Below are 23,841 nucleotides of genomic sequence, written 5' to 3' on the forward strand. Positions count from 1 at the left end.
GCCATGTTCAATGGTAAATTGCACCTCTTCAGTCCAAACAGAGTTTGAATCATAAGTATAATTAAACAAAGAATTTTGGATTCCAGAAATCTGAGAAAAAAAAGCAGAACTTGTGAGAGGAACTCAGTAGGTCAGGCAACATTTGTGGAGAGAAAGCAGAGTGAAAAGTTTCAAGTCCAATTCTGAAGAAGGTCACAACTCAACGTTAATGCTGCTTCTTCTCCACAGATGCTGAGTGTAGCCAGCAATTTCTGATTTTATTTTTAATCACAGTTAACTTAGGTTTGAGACACACTGTTGCACAACACCAGCTAAAACCGGCATCTATCTTTCTCCAAAATATGCAGTGTAGTTCAACAGGCAATTCATTGGGAGGAACATAAGTTTGCAAAAAATTATGTTTTTTTTCTTTTCTGACTTTGTAGAAAGTAGTTAACAACTCTTTTTTTTCTGAGAACTTTTCCAGTCATAATTACTGAACTACTCAAGTAACAAAACATTTTAAATATGTAGTGTACTGCGAGTAATTGTTTTAACAAATGAGAAAACATTGTCACATGCAATAACATGCTATCGTTTTAAAATAACAATATAGTTCACTAATTGGTTGCACCTCGTTACACCCTTTAAGCAACAATCTGTTGTAACACTCTGCAGTGTCCATGTTTATTAAATTAGCTGAGGGCCAATTGTTAAAATCGTATATTACAAGATACAAGTTATATATTTACAGTTTGCGATTAACAGCAATAGACTGTAAGATAGCAATTTTAAAAAGTGGATCTAATCATGTCAAAAGAACAATACAGATTGAGCTGTTCACCAACCAAATAACCTGCATTGTAATTATCTCAAATTTAAAATAGATACCATACATTTTATGTAAAGAAAAAGTCAATTTCTGAAATTTTTGGCCGTGAATAGTTTGATTGACGTACACTCACTCGAGTCAAGTTGACTCGATGGACTCTTTCTCTGCTGTGGACTCTGAATGGGTAAATGGCTAAGCCGAGTTAACATGGGCATGGGGGATGGTGAACAAAGGGAATGCTCGGGTGAAGGGCAGGACAGGTTAACTGACAGAAGGCTTCACATTTCGAAATCAAAGGGAGTGGTAGTAGAAAAAAGACAAAAGATGTGTCCAGATGAAGTGTGAACAGGGCATTAGCAATTATGAATACAGAATACAGTCAGCAAAATAAAAGTAGGAGTAGGCCTTTCAGACCTCAAGCCTGCTCTGCCATTCCATTTTATCTTAATTGATCATCCCACTCAGTGACCTTGACTGGTGTTCTCCCATACCCTTGGATTCCTTCCAGTTCTCAGAACTAATAATTACATCTTTCGTGAAAACAATGTTTTGGCCTCAACCATTTTCTGTGACAAAGGATTCCATGCACTCACCATTCTCTGGATGAAACATAAAAAAACTCCCCACAATCTCAAATGGTCTACTCAGTTTCTTGTATTCCGAAAACATCAGCAGTAACTTTCTGGCATTTGTACTGATTTGTCTTTTTAGTATTTTATCAGTTTAAGATCACGAGAAATAGGAACAGATGCAGCCCATTCAGCTCCTTGAACCAGATTCGCGATTCAATAGGAATGGGTAATCTGCCATTCTTCATGTCCAATTTTCCATCCTTGTGCATAACCCTAGATTCCCTCACCAAATCAAGCATCTGGTCCAAGACTCCCCCATGAGGGAAACATCTCTTCAGCATTCATCCTGTCACATCCCTTAATAATCCTTTATTTTTTCAATCTGTTCACCTCTCATTTTTCTAAACTCCAACAAGTCGAGTGCCAACTCTCCAAACAGTTTCGACTTGGCTGAAAAGGCAACTCCTCCATACAAGGAATCATATCTTTGTTGACTTTCTCTGGATTGCCTCCAATAAAACAATATTTCTTAAATAAGGGGAACAAAACTGCTTACAGTACTCCAGGTGGCAGTTAGGAGCAATGACGTGTTTACAAGAGCAAAGGGGTCAATGCGTTTCCGGAAGGCAGAGACACTGCAGATACGGTCAGGTAGATGGCTGGTCACTAGGAATGGTACGAGAGGTGGCTATGTAGTGCAGGAGTTTGTTGTGGTTATGCCAATCTCAAAGAGGTACATGGTTTAGAATAGTGTTTACAAGGGGTTGCGGGGGGCTTGCAGGGTAGTATAGCATTGATAGCAAAGTTTCTGGTACAGTGACTGGCTCTCCTGCAACAAGGGCTATTCCAGGTTCCAAGCAATTGTTAGTTACAGGGGACTATCTAGTGTGGGGCTCAGACAGACTCTTCTGCAGCCATCAGCAAGACATCAGGATGGTGTGTTACCTCCCAGGTGCTACAGTCAAAGACGTCACGGAGAGTGCAGAAAATTTGTACGGGGAGAGTGACTAGCAGGGGGTCATTGGCACTGGAGGGAGAGAAAGGGATGAGGTTCTGAAGAAAAAAATATAGGAAACTAGGCAGGTGGTCAGAAAAGTAGATCAGAGAGAGTAGTAATATCTGAACAAAAACTGGTGCCACATACTCTTACGAGTAGGAATAGAAGGAATCGACGAGATGAGTGAGTGGCTGAGGACATCTCTTAAGGGGGTAGAAATAACCTGAAAGGAAGGGATGGCTTCCACCTGAATTGGAAGGGGACAAATATCCTTGCGGGGAAATTTCCTGGTGCTACTTCAAGAGCCTTTAAACTAGTAAAGGTTGAGGTAAATTGTTGGGGGTGGGGGAAGGGGGGGATGCAGAGCAACAGTGAGAAATGAGAAAAGGCTGGAAAAAAAAGATAAAGGGGAGCAATTCAAAATTTCAAAAGGCAGATGAACCCAGGGCATGGTTGGGAACATCAGACTGGGATATCATAGCTATGATAGAAACATGGCTCAAGGATGGACAGGACTGGCAGCTTAATATTCCAGGATACAGATGGTATAGAAAGGATAGAAAGAGGGGGGAGCAAGAGAGGAGGGGCATTGGAGTTGTTTGTTACAGATAACATTACAACTACACTTGATGAGACTATTCCTGGGAGATTGTCCAATGAAATTATATGGGTGCAAGAGACAAGTAAATAAGGGATGATCACCTTGTTGGGATTGTATTAGAGGCTCCCCAATAGTCAGCGGGAAATTAAGAAGCAAATATGCAGGAAGATCTCAAATAGCTGCAAAACAAAAAAAAACAGAATGACAATGGTAGGGGATTTTAACTTACCAAACATACACTGGGATTACTATAGTGTTAAGGACTTGGATAGAGAGAAATGTGTTAAGTTTGTCCAAGAAAACGTTCTGATACAATGTGGATGTGCTGGCTGAAGAACGAGCAATTCTTGACCTTCTGTTGAGAAATAAGGCAGGGTAAGTGATGGAGGCGTCAGTGGGGGAGCACATTGGGGAAAGTGACTATAATTCGACTAGTTTTCAAACAGCATCAGAACAGGATAGCTATGATCGAAAAGTTAAATTTCTAAACTGGAATAAAGCCAATTTTGATGGTATTAGATTGGAACTTGCAAAAGTTGTCTGAAGGAGGCTATTCACAAGTAAACGGACAGTTGAGAAGCGGGAGACTTTGAAGAATAAGATGAGAGCTTAAAGAGTATGTTCCGGTTAGGATTAAAAGCAAGGCTGCTAGGTGTAGGGAAGGCTGGATGACTAGAGAAATTGAGATTTTCGTCAAGAAAAGGTAGGAAGCATATATTGAGTATAGACAGCGGGGATGAAGCAAATCTCAAGAAGAGTGTAAGGACAGTAGGAGTATACTTAAGTAAATAATCAGGAGGGCAAAAGGGGGAAAGAAGATTGCTTTGGCAAATCAAGTCACAAAGAATCCAAGAAGACTTTCGAAGCAAATTAAGAACAAAAGAAAGAATAACAAGAAAGACAACAGGGCCCCTTAAAGATCAGCGTAAACTCGATGTGTAGAGCGACACGAGATCGGCGAGATACCAATCAAATATTTTGCTGTAGCAAAGGAAATGAATACTAAGGAACTTGGAGAAATAAATAGTGACATCTTGAAAAGTGTTCATATTACACAAGAGGTGCTGGAGTTTTAAAGTGTACAAAAGGTAGCTAAGTCCCAGCAGCCTGATCAGGTGTTTCCCAGAATTTGGACAGACCTCTCGCTGAGATATTTGTCTTATCCATAGCCACAGGTGAAGTGCCAAAAGGCTGAGGGTAGCTAATGTGGTGTCATTATTTAACAAAGGCTGTAAAGAAAAGCCAGGGAACTACAGACTGGTGTGCTTTATGTCAGTGGTGGCTAAGTTGTCTGGAGGGGATTTTGAGGGACAGGATTTACATGCACTTGGAAAGGCAAAGACAAATTAGGTACAGACAGTTTGGTTTTGTCCATAGGAAATCATGCTTCACTACCTTGACTGAAGTTTTCTTTTGATGAGGTGGCAATGAAAATTGATGAAGACAGAGTCGTGAATGATGTTAACATGGACCTCAAAGCATTCGACGAGGTTCCACATGGTAGATGGGTTAGTCAAGTTAGATCACATGGGGTCCGGGGCTGTGAGGCAATTGTATACAATATTGCTTTGAACGTAGGAGACAGAAGGTGATGGTGGAGAGTTGCTTATTGGACTGGAGACCTATGACACAAAGATCAGTGCTCGATGCACTGCTTTTCGTCATTTACATTGTGTATGATATCAACAAACTTGTCAAGTGAACTGCCCACGCTTTGAAACTGATGAACAAAGAGTTACAGGAGACCTGAATGATGATGCTTCAGAATCAGCTCGAGCTAGATTTCCTCCTCGCTGAAGGAGGCACTTGTTCAAACATTGGCCTGCAATGTTGCACCTACATCCAGGATTTCTCAAAAGACATTTTGGTCAACACAGATGTTACCAATAAAACGGGTCAAGATACAGGAAAGATACCTGCCCCACTATCATCCAATTCATGTGGATGGAGTTTTACTTGCTGGCTATGGTCGCTGTGCGGCTGGATCGTGTGGATATACTGATAATCCTTGGTCTCATCCTAGAAATATACATTGTCGTCCGCTTATGCGTGAAATGGACTGTATATTGCTTTTTGCCTAAGCCAAAGAGGAATCTGATTAATCGGCTCGTCGACCCCTGTACCGCCATGCCCAAACTTCCATACTGAAATCCAGTATCTTTTAAACTCTGCTTCACCAAACGATGGTTCGTCAGAGGAGGCATTTGACTTATTGAGAAGTCAAGCTCGGCAGAAACAGAGGGAAAAAACATCTTTGCTGTTACAATCCCTGACTTGAGTTCAAAAGGACACTCGAGGGAGGGAGACCATTTTAGTGCAGAGGCTGCTGAAGCCAGTAGAAAATTAACTCTTAGCGCTTACCTGCTATGGATTGAATTTAGTTGTATTTTTGAGATGTTATAATATTGAGTAGCCATTACCGGTTATTAAACATAAATTCTGTAAAAGGTAATATTGATGAAGATTTAACTTAATTGCTGCCCTTGCAGCCCACTCTACAGACCTTCCAGACTGCCCCACTGTCAATTCTAACTAATCAGACCTTATGACTTATTTGAATTTGAATCACAAACCTGAAAAAAAAGGGATGTTTTATTCGAAGACGAATGAATCAGTTTAAATGCAACCTTAGGTTAATATCTCAGCCTCAGGTACAGAATGATAGAGTGCTTCAAAAGCAGGAGTCTGCTCCTAGCTTAGAAATTAATCTCGGTTTAACATTGAAGAGATTCTGGCACAATGTGTCAGGAAGCCATTTTATGGTCAAAAGTTTGCCCTCTTTTCTAAGAAGCCATTTTGTAAAGCAATTGTATCTGATTTGTCAGCTGTGCAAGGTTACCTTATGAACTCTCCAATTAATTCAGACGGATACCTCTTTATGATAGGAATTTATCTTCTCACTAGCAGGCACTTAACCTGGCTGGGTATCTTTTTCCCACCTGACGAATGGCTAAGGGCATGTAGGAGTGATTAGTCAAGCGTACACAGACCTGTCAATTAACTTCTCTTCCTTACGAATTATTGTCTTTCACTGTTATCTGTCTAATTAAGAACATGCAATGCTTTTGTAAACTTTTGTATAAAGGAAGCCACTTTGTATCAGTAAATCAGAGTAGCCTGCTGGGCACTCCTACTCTCCGAGGTTATTAGAACCTAGTTAGTTCAGCTTATTGGTTATCAGTGTTATGTTGTAATAGTGATGCAATTGGTAAATAAAGGGGATAACTAAAATTAAACTAAACTGTAAGAGGTTTTTATTCCAGACGCCCAAAGAGTATGATCTCCGGGACGAACTGTGAGAGGCTTACAGGTCTGAGTCCACAAGGGATTCCCTGGGCTGTCTCAAAACTGAATTTAACATCAACATAGGAGGTACGGTTAAATTTGCAGACGACACCAAAATAGCTGTTGTCATAGCAAGTGAAGCTTATCTCAACGTACAAAGGGACCTTGATCAAATGGGCCAACAAGCCAAGGACTGGAAGACAAAGTTTAATTTAGATACATGTGAGGTGCTGCATTTTGGTTTGCAAACCAGGGCAGGACTTAAACATTTAATGGTAGAGCTCTGTACAGTGTTGCTGAACAAAGAGATTTGGGGTGCAGGTGTGTATTTCCTTCAAAGTGGGGTCACAGGTAGACAGAGTGGTGAAAAAGGTGTTTGACACACTTGCCTTGATTGGTCAGTGCATGGAGTAGAGGAGTCAGGAAGTCATGTTGCAACCGTACAGTACATTGCTGAAGCCACTTTTGGAATACTGTATACAATTCTGGTCACCCTTCAATAGGGAGGAAATTGTTAAACTTGAGAGGGTGCAGAAGAGATTTACAACGATGTTGCTGGGACTGGCGGTTTGCATTATAGGGAGAAGCTGAATAGGCTGGGTTTGTTTTCCTAGAGCATCAGAGACTGAGAGATGACCTTATAGAAGCTTACAAAATCATGGATAGGGTGAATAGCCAAGGTCTTTTTCCTGTTGTGGAGGAGTCCAAAATGAGAAGGCATAGGTTTAAAAGTCAGAGGGGCAAGTTTTAAAAAAGGACCCAAGGGGCAACATTTTCATGCACAGGGTAGTGTGTGTACGGATAAACTGCCAGAGGAAGTGGTGGAGGCAGGTACAAGTGCAATGTTTAAGAGACACCTGAATTAGTACATGAATAGGAAGAGTTTAGAGGGATATGGGCCAAAATGGTTGTGTACTATAGAAATAAAGTAGATTGTAAAACAGAATAAAATTGTTACAGTGCTGTACATTTGGATATCTCAATATTCAAAAAGAACAAGTACAGTGCTAACAGTGTTTGATTGACATTTGTGTCTTCCAATCACAGAAATGGAATACATTTTGGTCCTGGAGCCATCTCAAACCTTAAGCAAATTGGTGGACTCAGAGCTACAAGGATACGACGCCTAATGCTGCACCAAACTCTCAAAAAAAACCAAAGATTTGATTTACATCCAACAAAACAATAGCAATAATGGCTTGCAAGATCATTTGAAGAATACAACTCTAATTCTAGGAAAATGAAACAAATCAAAACTCTGGCAAACTGCACAGAACACACAAGCGTAACACAAAATTGTTGTTTTCATTGCTTAAAATAACGTTCAAAGTCCTGCTGCAAAGGTCACTGACTGAAATGGTCATGTTGCCTGGAGTGACAAAGAACATCTGGGATCTCTTCAGATAAAACACAAGAAGTTGCATTTATGCAATACCATTTATGTCAGCAAAAATCCCAATGCACCACACAAAAAGATGTAATAAAAACTAAATAGATGCAGAGCCAAAGAATATTTACTGCCCAAAAATGCAAACAAACACATTCAAGGTTGAACATGCCAGAATGATTTGTCGTTTTCCTAAGAAACAAACATTTTAAAAGAGGTCAAATTCAAACCAACAGATATTCCCAGATGTCATCACAAGCATCAGTAGAAGGCTGATAAAGCTGCAGAGAGATCTGCTCAGTTCCAGTACTAGGTAGACAAGCAAGAGGCTGGGAGAACACAGCAAGCCAAGCAGCATCAGGAGGTGGAGAAGTTGATGTTTTGTGTGTAACTTTTTTTTTAAAAAAGACTGGGGGCAGGTGGCAGGGGTGCTGCAGATAAGGAGGGGGGGGGGGGGGGGGGGGGGGAGGGTGAGAGTTCAGGGAGCTTTTTGGGTGGGGAGAGGCACTGGGTGGTGTGGTAGGTGAGCACAGGTAGAGGATACGACCCATCAATGGAAGGAAGGGTCAATCAGAGGAATGGAAGGAAGAGGGGAGGGGCTGGGAAGAGAGTCAGGGATGAAGAGGTAATTGGAACTCTGAGAACTCAAATGTTGAGTTCTCCAGTCTGTAGGCTGTCCAAGTGGAAGATGGGGTCTTCTTCCTCCAATTTGCGGTGTGATTCGCTGTGGCAATGGAGGCAGCCAAGGATGGTCATGTCAGAAAGGGAGTGGGAAGGGGAATTAAAATGGGCGGTGACTGGGGAGGTCAGAGGGGCCACTGCGGGCCCAGCTGAGATGTTCAGCAAAACGTGCCCTGAGTTTATGTTTGGTCCAATACCAACAACTTGAAAAAGGTTGAAATTGTACAAAATCAAGAAACAACCTTGTCGGAAGTTATATTTGACTAATATTATATTATAACAATAATATTTTATCTAGGAATAGGTTTCCAATCTAGTCAATTAATACCTTTTCAAGAAATCATATCATAAACCATGGATTCTGAACATCACAATTTTGCACCAACTGAAACCCAGCTAATACAGCAGAAAAAAAAGTGTTACGTAATACATTTTCATATGTTTATACAGTTGTAGACTATAATAATCTAAGAAAGTCTATCCAAGTACAATGTGTACTTCCTAATCTTATGTTTGTACATGCAGAATAAAGTGAATACGGATATCTAACTTGACCCTTGATACACAGGAGAAACAGGATAACTCAACTGTGCACAATGTCACTTTGGAGAGGTTCCAAATTGAATTAATTCTTAGAACTGTTCATGGTTACATGGAATATTTACCTACTTGGGCTGATTTATACAATACAGCAACAACCCAAATTGTTGACATCTGACAACTCCTTTCTGGTACATCTTCAGTCTGTTCTGTGATGTGGTGACAGAAAGATGCATTCAATATAGCTATACCGTGCGCTGTTCATGAATTTACCAAGCTCCTTTCTAAAGTACTTTTTTAAAACAGAGTACACTCTCACATTGTGCTTCCCAGCCAAATCTCAGCAAATGCATAACAAGATGAAAATAAAGTCAATAATGTACTTCAACGAGAAAAAAGACAGCACACTCATTGTTTCAAATTGTGTGGTGCATAATGACTGACCAAGACAGCAACTTGACAGTCTCACAGTTGCATGGCTTCTCATTCAATGGGATGAAGTAGAGTGACATCACATTTAACACAATAATCGCACTACATTGGTCCTCCTGATCAGGCTTTTTCAATTACACTAGGTCTGCTGCTCATGCCAAAATGGGTGAAACTGACAAGATCTTAAGTACAGCAATTTCAGTGGAGTCGGATATTTTAAATGACCAGTTAATTCACCATCCAAAGGTAACCACATACATCCAAGTATTCTCTTACCAAGTATTATTTTTTGAGTCAACCTGAATCAGTGTAGTCAATTTCTCACTGTGGCTATCCCTTATAGCAGCTTCAGAACAATTTGAACGGTCGGGGGATGATAAACTCAATCTGCTTGTGAATTCTGACAGGGCAAGGTAGGGGTCCAATATTCAGGGAATACAACAATGGTCGCATGCAAAGATTTGGTAGTTGTGGTGGAACAGTTAGAACATGAAGGACACTTACAGCTGAGGATCCTTCTGGAAGAGGGCTAATGTTTCCTGTTAGCACAATGCGACACTAGATATTGATCTCAGCATTCCATTGGTCATTCTATTACCTGGGATTTTTATAGATTGTAAGAGTTATAAAGGGAGACCAAAACAGAGACTTAAAATAGCCCACAAGAATCACCTCATCCATTTAGTTTTCCCGGCATAAATCTTACCCAAGTTATATCAAAGACAGTCTAAGCTAAAACATTTAACCCAAGTGTTATGATCCTCTTGATTAGAGCAGTGAACAGGTCAGAACCTAAAGTGAAAACTACTTCATACATGAATCTTTGCATTCATAAACAAAAGGTTGATCACAAACATTCACAGAGCTGTAGATGTTATATATAATGAGAGAACATTTATTTATTGCACAAGAAAGATAAAGCTATAAAATGAGGACAGTTGGAAAGATCTTAATACAAACATCAGAACAAAATTTCTACCTACTTGCCAACACTACCCTTGCAGATACTCAACTTCCAGTTGGTTTATCTTTGACAGCAGAGAAAGTTGTTCTCAATGATTCCTTTCCAAATCTTCTTGCAAGAACCTTTCACAGTTCCGATGCCTAAATTTACTCAGTTCCACTAACTTGAAGACTTGTATACGCATTCTTCTGGCTTGGAAGCTCCAAACATTTCTGCTGAATCCCTACCCTCAATCCCATGCCTCCATATTTTGTGTCTCTGTAATTGCTATGATATCCCACTCTCATATTGCTAACCATGCCCTGAGTTCATCTGCCTTCCTGGTTAGGCCTCATGCATTGAAATAAATTCAGTTTAATTTAACTCGTACTCTTTTGTTCCTGCTTGCCCTGACTGTTTGACTTGCTTCTTTTCCAAATTGTGCCAGTATTAGAATGATCTCTGCTCACTACCACCCAGAGTCCCAGTCCCCCACCTTACTAGTTTAAATCCTCCCAAGCAGCTCAACCAAAACTCCCTGCCAATGTATTCGTCCCCTTCCAATTTTGGTGCAACGTGTCCTTCCTGTACAGGTCACTTCTACCCCAGAAGAGATTCCAATGATCCCAAAATGTCACCCTCACCTCCTGCACCAGCTCCTCAGCCACACACTCATCTGCTTTATCCTTCTATTCCTTCCCACACTAGTTCAAAACACTCAGGCTATTACGACCCTCGAGGACCTCCTTTTTAAATTTCTGCCGAATTTCCTATATACTCCATTTAGAATCTCATCTTTTTCCTTCCTATGTCATTAATTCCAATGTGTACAATGGCCTCTTGCTGGTACTACTCCCTTTTGAGAATATTCTGCACTCTGAGATATCCTTGATCCTGGCACTATGGAGACAACACACCAATCTGATTTGCCACTGTTGGCCGCAGAAACGTCTGTCTGTGTCTCTGACTAGAGAATTCCCTATCACAATCAATCACTTGAAACCTTGTTACTCCTTGAAACCCCAACATAGTCTTCATTACATTAAAGCCAGTCTCGATACCAGAAACTTGGCTGTTTGTACTATTTTCCCCAGAGAGTCCCATCACCCTCTACATTTTCCAAAACAGCAGATTTGTTTGAGAAGGGGATAGCCAGAGGAGACTGCTACACTACCTTCTTTCCTCTCCTACTTTTCCTGTAGTTAACCCATCTACCTGACTGTATCTGCAGCTTTTCTCCCTTCCTCTAACTGCAATCCATCACACCCGCTAACTCCTGTAAGTTCCTCATTCCCTCTAACTGCTGCTCCAACCAATCCATTTGATCTGATAGGATTCACTCTCCTAAAGGCCATGTTTGCAGTTTAACAATCTACAGACCCAGAAAGCAGCAGTCTTACTGCTCCAAAAATAAAACCCTGCTCCAAGCTAACTTAGTACCTGCGTTTTGTATGTTTTAATTTTAATCAAGAGATAGATCTCAATAAAACATATGACCAAAAAGAACCCAGTCTATTCACTATTAAAACAAAGACAACAAACCATACACTTATCGGCTTCTGTGCTGTGAGCTCTCCCACACACGTTGCTCCAAAACATCAGCTGTGAATTGCACTGTTCGTTAGCTTTTCTTAGACATACTTGGATGTCCAGAAATACTTGAACTCAAATACAAAGCCAAGTAGCTGTGCAGATTCACTGCTGTGTCAAACAGCAGTGTAGATTTCTTTCTCTCTCTCTCTCTCTCACGCAAGAGTTGGAACTGTACCAAAATAGCTAGACGAGCTGTACATTACATTCTAAAGCACAGGTCTTCAGTACTCGTGACAGAATGTTGACAAGACCCACAGCCTTTGCAGTATCCAGTGCCTTCTCGATATCACATGAAATTAATTAAATTTGTTGAAGACTGGCATCTGTGATGATCTCGATCTGCTGAGGTTGGATCACCCACTTGACTCTTCTGGTTGAAGATTGTTTTAAATGCTTCAACCTCATTTTTTGCAATGAAGTGCTCGGCTCCCTCATCGTTGAGGATGGGTTTATTTGTAGACATTCCACCTCAAGTGAATTGTTTAATTATCTTCCACCATTCGTGACCAGATTGGCAGGACTGCAGGGCTTAGATCTGATCCAGTGGTTGAAGAATTACTTATTCCTGACATTACTTGCTGCTAATGTTGTTTGGCATGCAAGCTGTCCCATCTTGTTGCTTCACAAGGTAGACACCTCATTTTTAGGTATACCTGGCACTGCACTTGACATGCCCTCATGCACTCTTCATTGAACCAGGGTTGGTCTTCTGGCTCAACTATAAATGGTAAAGTGGGGCTTGCATCAGGCTGTGAGGTTGCAGATTGTTTTCGACTATAATTGTGCTGCCAATGATGGCCTGTAACATCTCAAGGATGCTGAATACAGAGTTGAGAGACCTGTTCAAAACTTACCCCATTTGGTGAAATGATTGATAATATGGTCTCTGTGAATAATGATCTTCATCCCCATAACGACTGTGCTACAGTGCCTCCTAATAATATATCACAAACAGATGCATTTTCAGCAGGCAGATTCATGAAGATGTTTAAGGATTTTCTTCCCATCATGCTGGTGATCTTAACACCTTCTGTATAGATGCAATCTTGCCACTATGTCCACTACAGCTTAACCAGCGACTTGTGCCAGTGATGATGCCAAGCTACGCATCATAACCAACACTGCAATCCCCAACCCAAATACATTCTGCCGCATAAGTGTTTTTTCCAAAGGCAGATGAATATCGAGTAGCACTGGTTCATTCAAGAGGGTTAGGATTATGTGGCAAACAACTGAAGGTTCCTTAGCCATGGTTGATCTGATGCCATAAAACTTACTATGCCCATAGTTCATGTTGAGGACTCCCTGGGCACCTCTGTTTTAATCTTATTTCAGCCTCCAGCCATTAATGAAAAGGAGGATTTTGCAGGAGCATCATGGCAGTGTTTGCCGGTATCAATTCTGATGCTTAGGTCGATGCTACATGATCCATCGGGTTTAGTTCCTTTTTTAGGCTTTGATTCTTTCAGAGTGCAGTTAAGCCAAAGCACTGTTGTGTGTATCAACACATTAGGCTCAACCACCAAAGATCCTCATTGAGGATATTCACAAACCAAATGGGTTTCAAGACCAAAGATTCCTTTTAATTCCAGATCTCCAATTCAGATTCTACAATCTGCCGTGATGGGACTCAAATTCAGGTCCTTCAAGCATTTCCTGGGTTTCTCAATTACCAGAACAGCATTAACACCATCGCCATCCATGTTATTTTAAGAAAAACAACTGCCTTCACTGGAAGGAACAAAACTCACCTGTTTTTATTCTTTTTTTCTCAATGAAAATCAAATTCAAAAATTGATTATCACATATTATAACACAAGGGAAACAAAACCAGCTACTCAAAATACCCTTCTCAAGGTCCTCATCCATTTGATTTAAACCATTTTGAAAAGCTCCATATGTTGGAAATAAAACATCACCTACAAATCACAAACCCAAAAAGACATCAATTTCAGCAGATACAATATACAAGCCAGCTATTAGTTCAAAAAAGAATGCTCCAATGGCAGTAGATAAAAGATTGGAACTGCAAATGTAGACCTGAACCAAGGAGAGAAGGTTCACTCACTGTCTCAAGAAAAGTATAGTGTGAAAATGCTAATTGTACAGCAGTGAACTTTAAAGATAACTAACACGCACGACTGCTGATGGCCAAAAAAACTACTAACTGGGGCAGCACTACTGTCTCACAGCGGCAGGGACCCGGGTTCAATTCGCGCCATGGGCGACAGTCTGTGTGGAGTTTGTACATGCTTCCCATGTCTGTGTGGGCTTCCTCCAGCTGCTCTGGTTTCCTCCCACAATCCAAACATGTGCAGGTTAGGTGAAATGGCTGTGCTAAATTGCCCACAGTGTTCAGGGATGTGTAGGTTAGGTGCATTAGGCAGGGGGAAATAGAGGACAATAGGGTAGGGGAGTGGGTCTGGGTGCGTTACTCCTTGGAGGGTCAGTGTGGACTTGTTGGGCCAAAGGGCTTGTTTCCACATTGTAGGATTCTATATAGAATTAACCAATCATGACCTCAGATGAAGATTGAACTTCATCCTCATTAGGACTGTGCCATAGCCATTCCTAATAATACATCATAAACAGATGCATTCAGCAGGCAGATTCGTGAGGATAAGGTTAAGGTTAAGGTTAAGTACTTTTTTTTCCTCGCATGTTAGTTATCTTAAAACCTGCTACACAGACCCAATCTTGCCACTATGTCCACTATGCCCTAACCAGTTAGATGTGCCAGTGATGATGCCATGCTACTCTTGGTAACCAACACTGCAGTCCCCAACCCACGCAAAGGACTCTTGATTTTCTTCTTATATTTTCTTTTTGGATTGGATACCAACTTAATGTTGACACATATCTGATGTTACTACTTTATTATTTTTCCTTGGCATTCGCAGATTCAAAAAAAAAATTACTCTTCCTTTAACTCAAGCAAATCTTGCAATTGGTTACTTGTTGACAACAGTTATTTTGTTAACATTATAATAAAGTAGAAGAAGGTTTTGCTTCCAGCTAAAAAGAAGTTGAATCTTTGTTGCAAACAATCAAGAGAGGTTGGAGAAAAGGCGAACCAATTCACTAGTCTCAGCTCAAGTTAAAATGTCTTCCTCATGCACTGAGTGGAAACAGGAAACCATTTCATGCATTCTTTTCCCCATTCACACGATTTACTCAAACTGTAAAATGGGACGTTCCTACAAACAGCTGAAGAGGACATTCCAAGACTGTACGGCTATAGGGAGATCACCTTTTCTTTACCCAACAAGCAAAACTTCAACTACAGCCATCATGAATTTGCAAAAGAGATCAAGGACTCACCAGCAGTGCTCACCGAATTGTTGTACTGAGAGTTATCCATAAATTTCCGGGAAGTAGATCCCAAGTTAACATCAATAATAGGAACAGAAGATGCATCTTTGCCAAGTAAGCTGTACAAAAACAAACACATCCCTGTCAATATTTGGCCACAAATGGTCACAGCTTAGTATCAAGTCAACTAAATGTCAAACGCAAGAAAATTTTGGAAGCTAGATAAATTTTGGAAGCTCAGAGGCTGATAAAATCGTGGAAATAGTTAACAGGTTAGGCAGCATTTCTGGAGGGCCAATAAAGTGTTTACATTTCTGCTCACTGTTCTATCAACAGAATATATTTGAAATACCAAGGGAAATCTGTTCTAACTTCGACAAACTACAGACTTCAACAGTACAGTTATTACATGAAAAGCACCAATGCTTTATCTGTATGTCTCTTTAACCGTAAAATCAAAATCATCAGTGTAGAGTCAACATCAAGCTAATCTGGTCACTATGGCTGTGGCTGACAGGACAATATTACAGCCTTAAGAAGTCACAATCAAAATGCAGGTACATAATCCTTGATCCAAAATTCTGAAATCCGAAAAGCTCTGAAATCTGATTTTTTTTTTTCCCCCCCCAGAGTGTGGAGTGCCATTTTGGCGTGCGAACAAGTGACTCAATTCCACAACCACTAGAACCACATCACTCAGATGTGACATGGTGACATGGTCCAGCATTGGCAGTAGTCAATTGTGCCTCAGTGCCTAGATTATTCACTTGTGTGTCTGTCGTTAGGATTTCTAAAAAATTTCACTGTGAAAGTGTCATTTATTCCGAAATCCGAAAAACGACTGGTCCAAAGGATTTCAGAAAAAGGATTGTGTACCTGTACTGTGGTGACGCAGGTCAATATCATTCAGGTTTTCACAGCAAATCCATGCAGGAGTGGATTTATGTTTAGTGCGCCAAATTAGCTCGACAAGAAAATCGAGGGTTCACACAACTTTAAAAATGAAAAGCATACACAGAATAGATATTTGATAAATATGACAAAGGCAGAAAATACTGCTCCATGTAACAAGGAAATAGGGGGTACAACTAATTGGTAAAGTCAGAGGGGAATGATTTAAAAAGGGACCTAAGGGGCAACAATCTCATGCAGAGGGTGGAGCATGTATAGAATGAGCTGTCAGAGGAAGTGGTGGAGGCTGATAAAATTGCAACATTTAAAAGGCATCTCGATGGTTACATGAATAGGAAGGGTTTAGAGGGATATGGGCCACGTGTTGGCAAATGGGAGTAGCTTTATTTAGGTACCTGGTAGGCATGGACAACTTGGACCAAAAAGGTCCGTTTCCGCGCTGTACAGCTCTAGAATGCTATTACAGGCAATGAAGGTCAAATGGTACCCTGTTGTGTTGTATCTATTCAATCATGCTAATTCAAGTGATTCAACAATTCTAATCTGATCGTTTATCACAACAGAAATACATATTCATGTGTGACAAGCTCCAATCATTAGTATGCCCGAAATTAAACATATTTGGAATTTTACAGCAAAAGATACAAGGCGAAAACTGAAAGCAAAAATGATTTCCTGTCTGTTCACAACTATCACTGGACACAACGGCCCTGTTACTACATTGTTTCCACAAATATGTACTAGGACTATGGTATAAACTTGATAAATAGAACATTGAACAGTACAGCACAGTACAGGGCTTAGCAAGTTTTGAGAAGATTTGTGGCTCAGGTTGACGTTCTGGATTAAGTTTGTTTGCTGAGCTGTAAGGTTCATTTTCAGACAATGTCTGAAAACGAACCTTGCAGCTCAGCGAGCAAACTTACATCCCACTGTACAGGCCCTTCAGCCCTCGATGTTGTGCTGACCTTTTATCCTACTCTAAGATCAGACTGACCTACTACCCTTCATTGTACTATCGTCCATGTGCCTATCCAGGAGTAGCTTACATGTCCTTAATGTATCTGACTCCACCACTGTTTGTAGTGCATTCCACACCCACTAGAACCACGTCACTCTGTGTAAAAGATCCTATCTCTGACATATCCCCAAAACCTTCCCCTAATCACCTTAAAATTGTGCCCCCCCTCCTTGCGATTGACCTTTCCACCATGAGAAAAAGTGTCTGGCTATTCACCTTATCTATGCCTCTCATCATCTTGTACACTTCTATCAAGTAACCTCTCATCCTTCTTCACTCCAATGAGAAAAGCCCTGGCTCCCTCAAGCTTTATTCATAAGACATGCCCTCCATTCCAAGTAGTACCTTGGTAAATGTCCTCTGTACACCTTCTCTAAAGTTTCCACATTCTTCCAAAGAATGACGTGACTAGACCCGAACACAATATTCCAAGTGTAGTCCATCCAGGGCTGCAGCATAACCTTATGGCTCTTAAACGCAATCCTCCTGCTAATGAAAACCAACACACGACACGTTTTCTGAACAACTCTATCAACTTGGGTGGCAACTTCAGAGGGATCTATGCACATGGATCCCAAGATCTCTGTTCCTCCACACTGCCAAGAATCCTGCCTTTAACCCTGTATTCTTCATTTAAATTCCACCTTTCAAAGTGAATCACTTCACACTTACCCAGGTTGAACTCCATCTGCCATTTATCAGCCCAGTTCTGCATTCTGTCAACAATATCTACTATCCACCACTCCACCAACCTTCGTGTCATCAGCAAACTTACTTACCCACCCTTCCACTTCCTCATCCAAGTCATTTATAAAAATCACAAATAGCAGAGGTGCCATAACCTATCCCTGCAGAACACTACTGGTCACCAAGTTCCAGGCTGAATACCTGACATCTACCACCACCCTCTGTTTTCTATGGGCCAGCCAATTCTGTATCCAAATAGCCAGATTTTTAAAACTGAAAAGCACATAGTTCTATATCAAAACCACATCAACATATTACCCAATGCTTGCAGCTTGTTTGCTCATAAAGCACTCAATAAATTATTTTCAGTTGACCACTGGTCTTCATGAACTGGTGTTCAACTTCATTTTTTTTTTAAACAAAAGACGTACTGGAAATGGCTGCATACACAAAATGTCGAGCAATCTTTCAATCCCACCAAATGGAAAAGTGAGACAAGATACTGACCAGCTTAGTGGGAGGAAAAGTGAGAAAATGCAACTGTGAGCAAACAAGAACTTACCTCACTTCATTGAATCAAATTTATGCTCAAATCCCCTAAATTTTCATTTGTGTTCAAAGTTTTGATTTTAGATTTGCTTCTTTTGAAAATGAACACTTTTAACTTTGTAGCAAGCATCACTAAGAAAACAGAATGTCCAGATCGAGTTGAGTTGACGTTAGTTCACGTGGCTACCCAGAAAAAGATCTTCAAATCAACAACAGTTGATAACTTGATAATGAAAAAGAACAAAGCATGCAGTCTTGGTGACAGGAGCCAAAATAATTCCTTGCAACAGCGGATTGATTCTGCCAAGAACGTATTTGCTCAAGATCGAAAATTGGACCATAGAATATCTTCTGTAATCTCAGCGGTCAGAAAGCTGCATGGAGAGATAGATTTGCAGCCATCTTTGCTCGCTCTCATTATTGATTTTGAATCACAGAGAGACAGAATTCTGCTCCCATATCCAAGAACTGAAACACACAAGATTCAAAAGCTGACAAAATGCGTCAGGTGTTCATGTTACACACAGAGTCATAGAACATAGAAATGTACAGCACAAAAACAGACCCTTCAAACCAACTCATCCATGCTGACCAGATATCCTAACTTAATGTAGTCCCATTTGCCAGCACTTGACCCATATCCCTCTAAACCTTTCCTACGCATATACACATCCAGATATCCAGATGCCTTTTAAAAGCTCTAACTGTACCAGCCTCCACCATTTGGTCTGGCAGCTCATTCCACACACGCAACACCCTCTGAAAATGTTGCCCCTCAAGTCCCTTTTATATCTTTCCCCTCTGACTCTAAACCTATGCCCCTTAGTTCTGGACTCCCCCAACCGAGGGAAAAGACCATATCCATTTATGATATCCATGCCCCTCATGATTTTATAAACCTCTGAGGTCACCCCTCAGACGTGCCTCTCCCTTTCGGTCAAATCCTCCAAACCTGGCAACGTCCTTGCAAATCTTTTCTGAACCCTTTCAAGTTTCACAAACATTCTTCTATGAGGAAGGAGACCAGAATAGCACAAAATATTCCAAAAGTGGCCTAACCAATGTCCTGTACAGCTACAACGTGACCTCCCAGCTCCTATACTCAATATGGCCAAAGGAAAGCACACCAAACACCTTCTTCACTATCCTATCTACCAGCAACTTTCCTTTCAAGAAACTATGAACCTGCCTTCCAAAGTCTCTTTGTTCAGCAACATTCCCCAGACCTTACCATTAAGTGTTCCTTCAACATCCTGCAAGATAGTGTTGTTGGCTCTCTTATTCAGGATGTCACCACAGAACTCATTGATTTGCAATCGGCTACAGTCATAATAATCACACCAAAACACTTCATGCACGTGAATATTTTCATTGCAACCCAGCTTTTCAGTCATCTGCTTGAGTTATTACAAAGGATGTCTAGTGAAGTTATTTTAGATTGAAACTTAATACTTTCCAGAAATGCCAGTATTTGAAATCATATTTTAAACTTAACATAGAAAACTACCACTACCATTAGGGAAAGTTAAGGGAGCACAGATTTTCAAAGTATTCATCAGGCCTACTCAAGCATGCTTTCTGATTGGCACTTTGGAACAGAACTGGCAAATTTCAGAAGGGAGGTCATTTTCCTTTCTCCATTCAGGAAGTAGTGTATTTGACAGTTATGCAGAACTTGAAAGAAATAGTAGATAAGCAGATTGACAGATTTCCATGCAATTAAAAAAAAGAAGCAAATCACATAGGGATTTTAAGCGGCTCATGTTGCTGCAGTTCTGATGAAGAGTCACCAGATTTAAAAAGCTAACTCTGCTTTCTTCACACAAACGATGGCACATCTGCTGAGTTGCATCAACAAGTTTTGTTTTTGTTGAAGCAATCCACTGTGCCTGTAATGATTGAAAGTACTCTTCTTCAGGCAACTGAGCCATAAATATCCAACAACATAACACTTCAGTATGAGAGAAATCCAAGTACCTTGAATGAGATATCGACTCGTGTGCTTTCACGATAGTTATTAATATCACCATACCCCATGAAATACATCAGGATCTATCCTGCTTTATGATTTCATCTTTACATTAAATGTTTGAGTGTTATTGTTTTAAATCTAATTTAAGTGAAAAGACAGCTTTTGTTGCTCAAAGCTGTTCAAAGATGAATTGTCCATTATTGGTATTAGAGATTCTCAGGTTTAGATAGGGTCGACAGTGAGAATCTTTTTCCACGTATGGAGTCAGCTATTACAAGGGGGCATAGCTTTAAATTAAGGGGGGGTAGGTATAGTACAGATGTTAGGGGTAGGTTCTTTACTCAGCGAGTCGTGAGTTCATGGAATGCCCTGCCAGTAGCAGTGGTGGACTCTCCCTCATTATGGGCATTTAAGCGGGCATTGTACAGGCATATGGAGGATAGTGGGCTAGTGTAGGTTAGGTGGGCTTGGATCGGCGCAACATCGAGGGCCAAAGGGCCTGTACTGCGCTGTATTCTTCTATGTTCTATGTTTGGTTGAACTTTGTTTCCAATTCTCATTGCTTCCATCAGCATTTTTGTAAATTAATCATTGGTTAACGCTGAAAGTTCTAGGCATAACATTCATCATGCCCTTGGCAAAGTAACGTTCCATGTAATCAGCACAATGTGATAACTGCAGTCTAAGCATGCAGGCAACTTTTCTTTCTGTCTTCTAGGTGTTTGACAGAAGGCCCATTCTCTCATATGCTTCCGTGAATGTTTCAAATGTTGAATTTGGGCACCAACACAAGTGTCACCTGCTCAACAGCGGGGAAGAGTGGGGAAGATCAGGAGAAAAGAGAGAACCTGTTTGTTTAATTTCTTTCATGAAATAAGCATCTGTTCTGCTTTCCAGATGAGAGAGATGAGATCACATATACAAGAAAGGATCCATTAAAGAAAAGTACATCACAGCAGCAACCTCCAACATACGGTCTTTAACTGACCTTCAAAAGATTATCATCTCTGTCAACTGGAAGGTACAAATTGTTCTGCTCCTAGCTGATCATACTATTGGACAAGTCAGATCTCACAGTCAAAGTTGGACCGTTTAGTCTTTTTAGGTTAGTTAGTTAACATGATAGCGAGTTATAAAACATTCACGAAGGTGGCAGATTTTTTTTTAAAAAGCAGAACACGTGTTTATGACACAAAAGGGAACAAAACCAACAAGTGCTCTCTTTTCAAGACTGACATTATCCTCAAGAAAAGAGGGAAGACCTTTTGTGCTAGTGCAGAGATATCCTTTCTATCTACCTCAGGGTGGACCATTGCAAAAATCCTCCTTCATCGTCCTCTCCAGTGACTGAAGGACTCCTCCCAGTGTCAAAAATCAGACTGCGTCCATCAAAAGGCAGCCCATTCATCATTGAATTTTTGATTCAGTGACAGTAACAACAAGGTACAGAACAAGTTTCTGATCAGGATGATTCTGTTTCATGGGGAGCCTGCAGTTAATGTATTGTTTAGTTTGCTCACTTAGTTGATAAAGATCATGGGTTTGGAAGTGTGGCAAAGTTGGTCCTTTTGCACAGTTAGTGTGCCCTGGAGTATTGTTCAGAGAGGGGGTCATTGGCCAGGCTCCAACTAGGCTGGGTTTGAAAGGTTTATTGGGGCCCTTTTCATTTACCCCTAACAGATAATACATTCGGCCGAACACTTTCATGTCTTAAAGCAAACTGGTATAATGAAGGGGCGTGGCCAGTTCTCCAGCTGCGCAGGTCAGTTCAGTTCAGAGGTTAGTTGAGTCAGGGTCACAGTTGAAACTGGAAGCTGTCTCCCTCCTTCTGCCCTGTAGAAGGCTGTAAGCTTTTTATGTCAATTTTACTCTTCGTGTTAAGGGACTGGTGCAGTATTTTCCAACAGCATCATGAAGTTGGGATAGTCTGTTGGATTTTTGGACAGGATAAGTTATTCAGGTATTCTATTTTCGGTTCATCGTGTTTCATTCTGTAATTTTGTAAATGCATTCTGTTTGTTTAAAACTTGGCAGTCAGACCACCTGATTCACTCTTTGCAGGATTTGTTTATACTTAGAAATTGGGATTCGAATTGTTTGGACTCCGACAGCGAGCAATAGATGTTGGTGCTTTTTATTTCAGGTTTGATTTGGTTGGGTAACCAGTGCTTGGAATAGCAATGGCTCGTTCAGTCACCAAGAGTTTTCTGGAGGTGGAAGAAGTGACCTTGGAAGTTTTACAACAAGTAGGTAAGGCCAAACTACAGGAATTAGTAAACAAGATGGAGTTGAAGCTACCTACGATCGTTAGGAAAGATGAGATGATTACAGCAAGAGCTCAGCATTTAAATCTGCTGGAAACACCATCAGGATCTGTAGAGATGGCAAAAATTCAATTGCAAATGAAGCAGCTTGAGTTAGAGGTGAGAGGGAAGGAAAGGGCAGCAGAAATGAAACAGCTTGAGTTATAATTAAAAGCAGAAGAGAAAGAAAAGAGAGAGTTTGAACTTCAGAAAATGACACTTAAAAAGGAAAGTCAGCTTAAAAAGGATGGAGATGAAGGGTGAATGTCGGCTAAGTGTGGAAGAGCACAGATTTAAAACAGCAAGGTTAGCAGCTGAAGCTGCTGATGGTTATGAATTGGTCCATAAAACACTGTTTGGCTTCCAGAATCAACTTCAGTCCATGACGGATAAAAACTGGGACAAACAGAAAACCTCACATGAAAAGGGAAAGGTAGATCTCATAAGGATCATAAGGATAATTTACCACAGGGTAAAAAGAAAACACTTGAAGGGATAAAGAAAGTAAAAAAGCTCCGGTGTTTTCATTGCGATAAGGTAGGTCACAAGAAATCACAGTGTTCGTGGGCTTGGAAAAAGCCAGATGTAGGAAAACCGGTTAAGCCTGGGATTTTTGTTGGAATGGTAAAAGAAAGCATAAAGGAAGCTAGAAAGTTGCATCAGAGTGCACAAGATGATCAGAGTAAATGCCAGATTTGCTTAGAAAACATACCTGCAAAGGTAGAGTTTAATCACATAGGCCAGGAGTAGCAGGTAGAGGGGTAACAATATTAAGGGACACAGGATCCATTCAGTCTGTGATGCTGAAGGATACAGAGGTACATAATCCTGAGGGACTATTGCCAGAAAAGGTACTGGTAATGGGAAATCACAGTAAGACAAAAAGCGCTCAATTAAAGTGAGGCAAGAGAGTCTAGAAAAGAGCAGAGAATTTGTGGCAGGAGTACTGGACAAACTCTCAGCTGCAGGAATCCAATTTGTCTTTGCGAATAATATAGCTGATTTACAAGTAGGCATGCTGCCTACAGTGGTTGAAATGCCAGTGGAAACGCAGGTAACTGAAGCAATGCAGGACTCTAATTCTGGAATCCTTCCTGATTATGTGGTAACGAGGTCACAAAATCACCAGTTGAAACAGGACAGATCGAAGGTTAGAGCTAAGGAAGCTGAAGCAGTATTCGCAGAGATTGTGTTCAGTCAGATAGTTGAGACAAAACAGGAGGCATATGGTGGTCATGAAAAT

General features: G+C 40.7%; 1 protein-coding gene across 2 annotated transcripts in view; it reads right to left on the bottom strand.

The window, feature by feature from the left end:
* exoc4 (exocyst complex component 4) overlaps positions 1-23,841 on the bottom strand; it is a 571,126-nt gene that overhangs the window by 500,274 nt on the left and 47,011 nt on the right. For both annotated transcript variants that reach the window (XM_043714034.1, XM_043714035.1), the window contains exon 4: positions 15,164-15,273. In XM_043714034.1, coding sequence (XP_043569969.1) covers positions 15,164-15,273 — 110 coding nt within the window. The remainder of the gene's footprint in view (positions 1-15,163; positions 15,274-23,841) is intronic.

The sequence above is a fragment of the Chiloscyllium plagiosum genome, chromosome 23, assembly GCF_004010195.1.
Source record: "Chiloscyllium plagiosum isolate BGI_BamShark_2017 chromosome 23, ASM401019v2, whole genome shotgun sequence".
In the NCBI taxonomy this organism is placed as follows: domain Eukaryota; kingdom Metazoa; phylum Chordata; class Chondrichthyes; order Orectolobiformes; family Hemiscylliidae; genus Chiloscyllium; species Chiloscyllium plagiosum.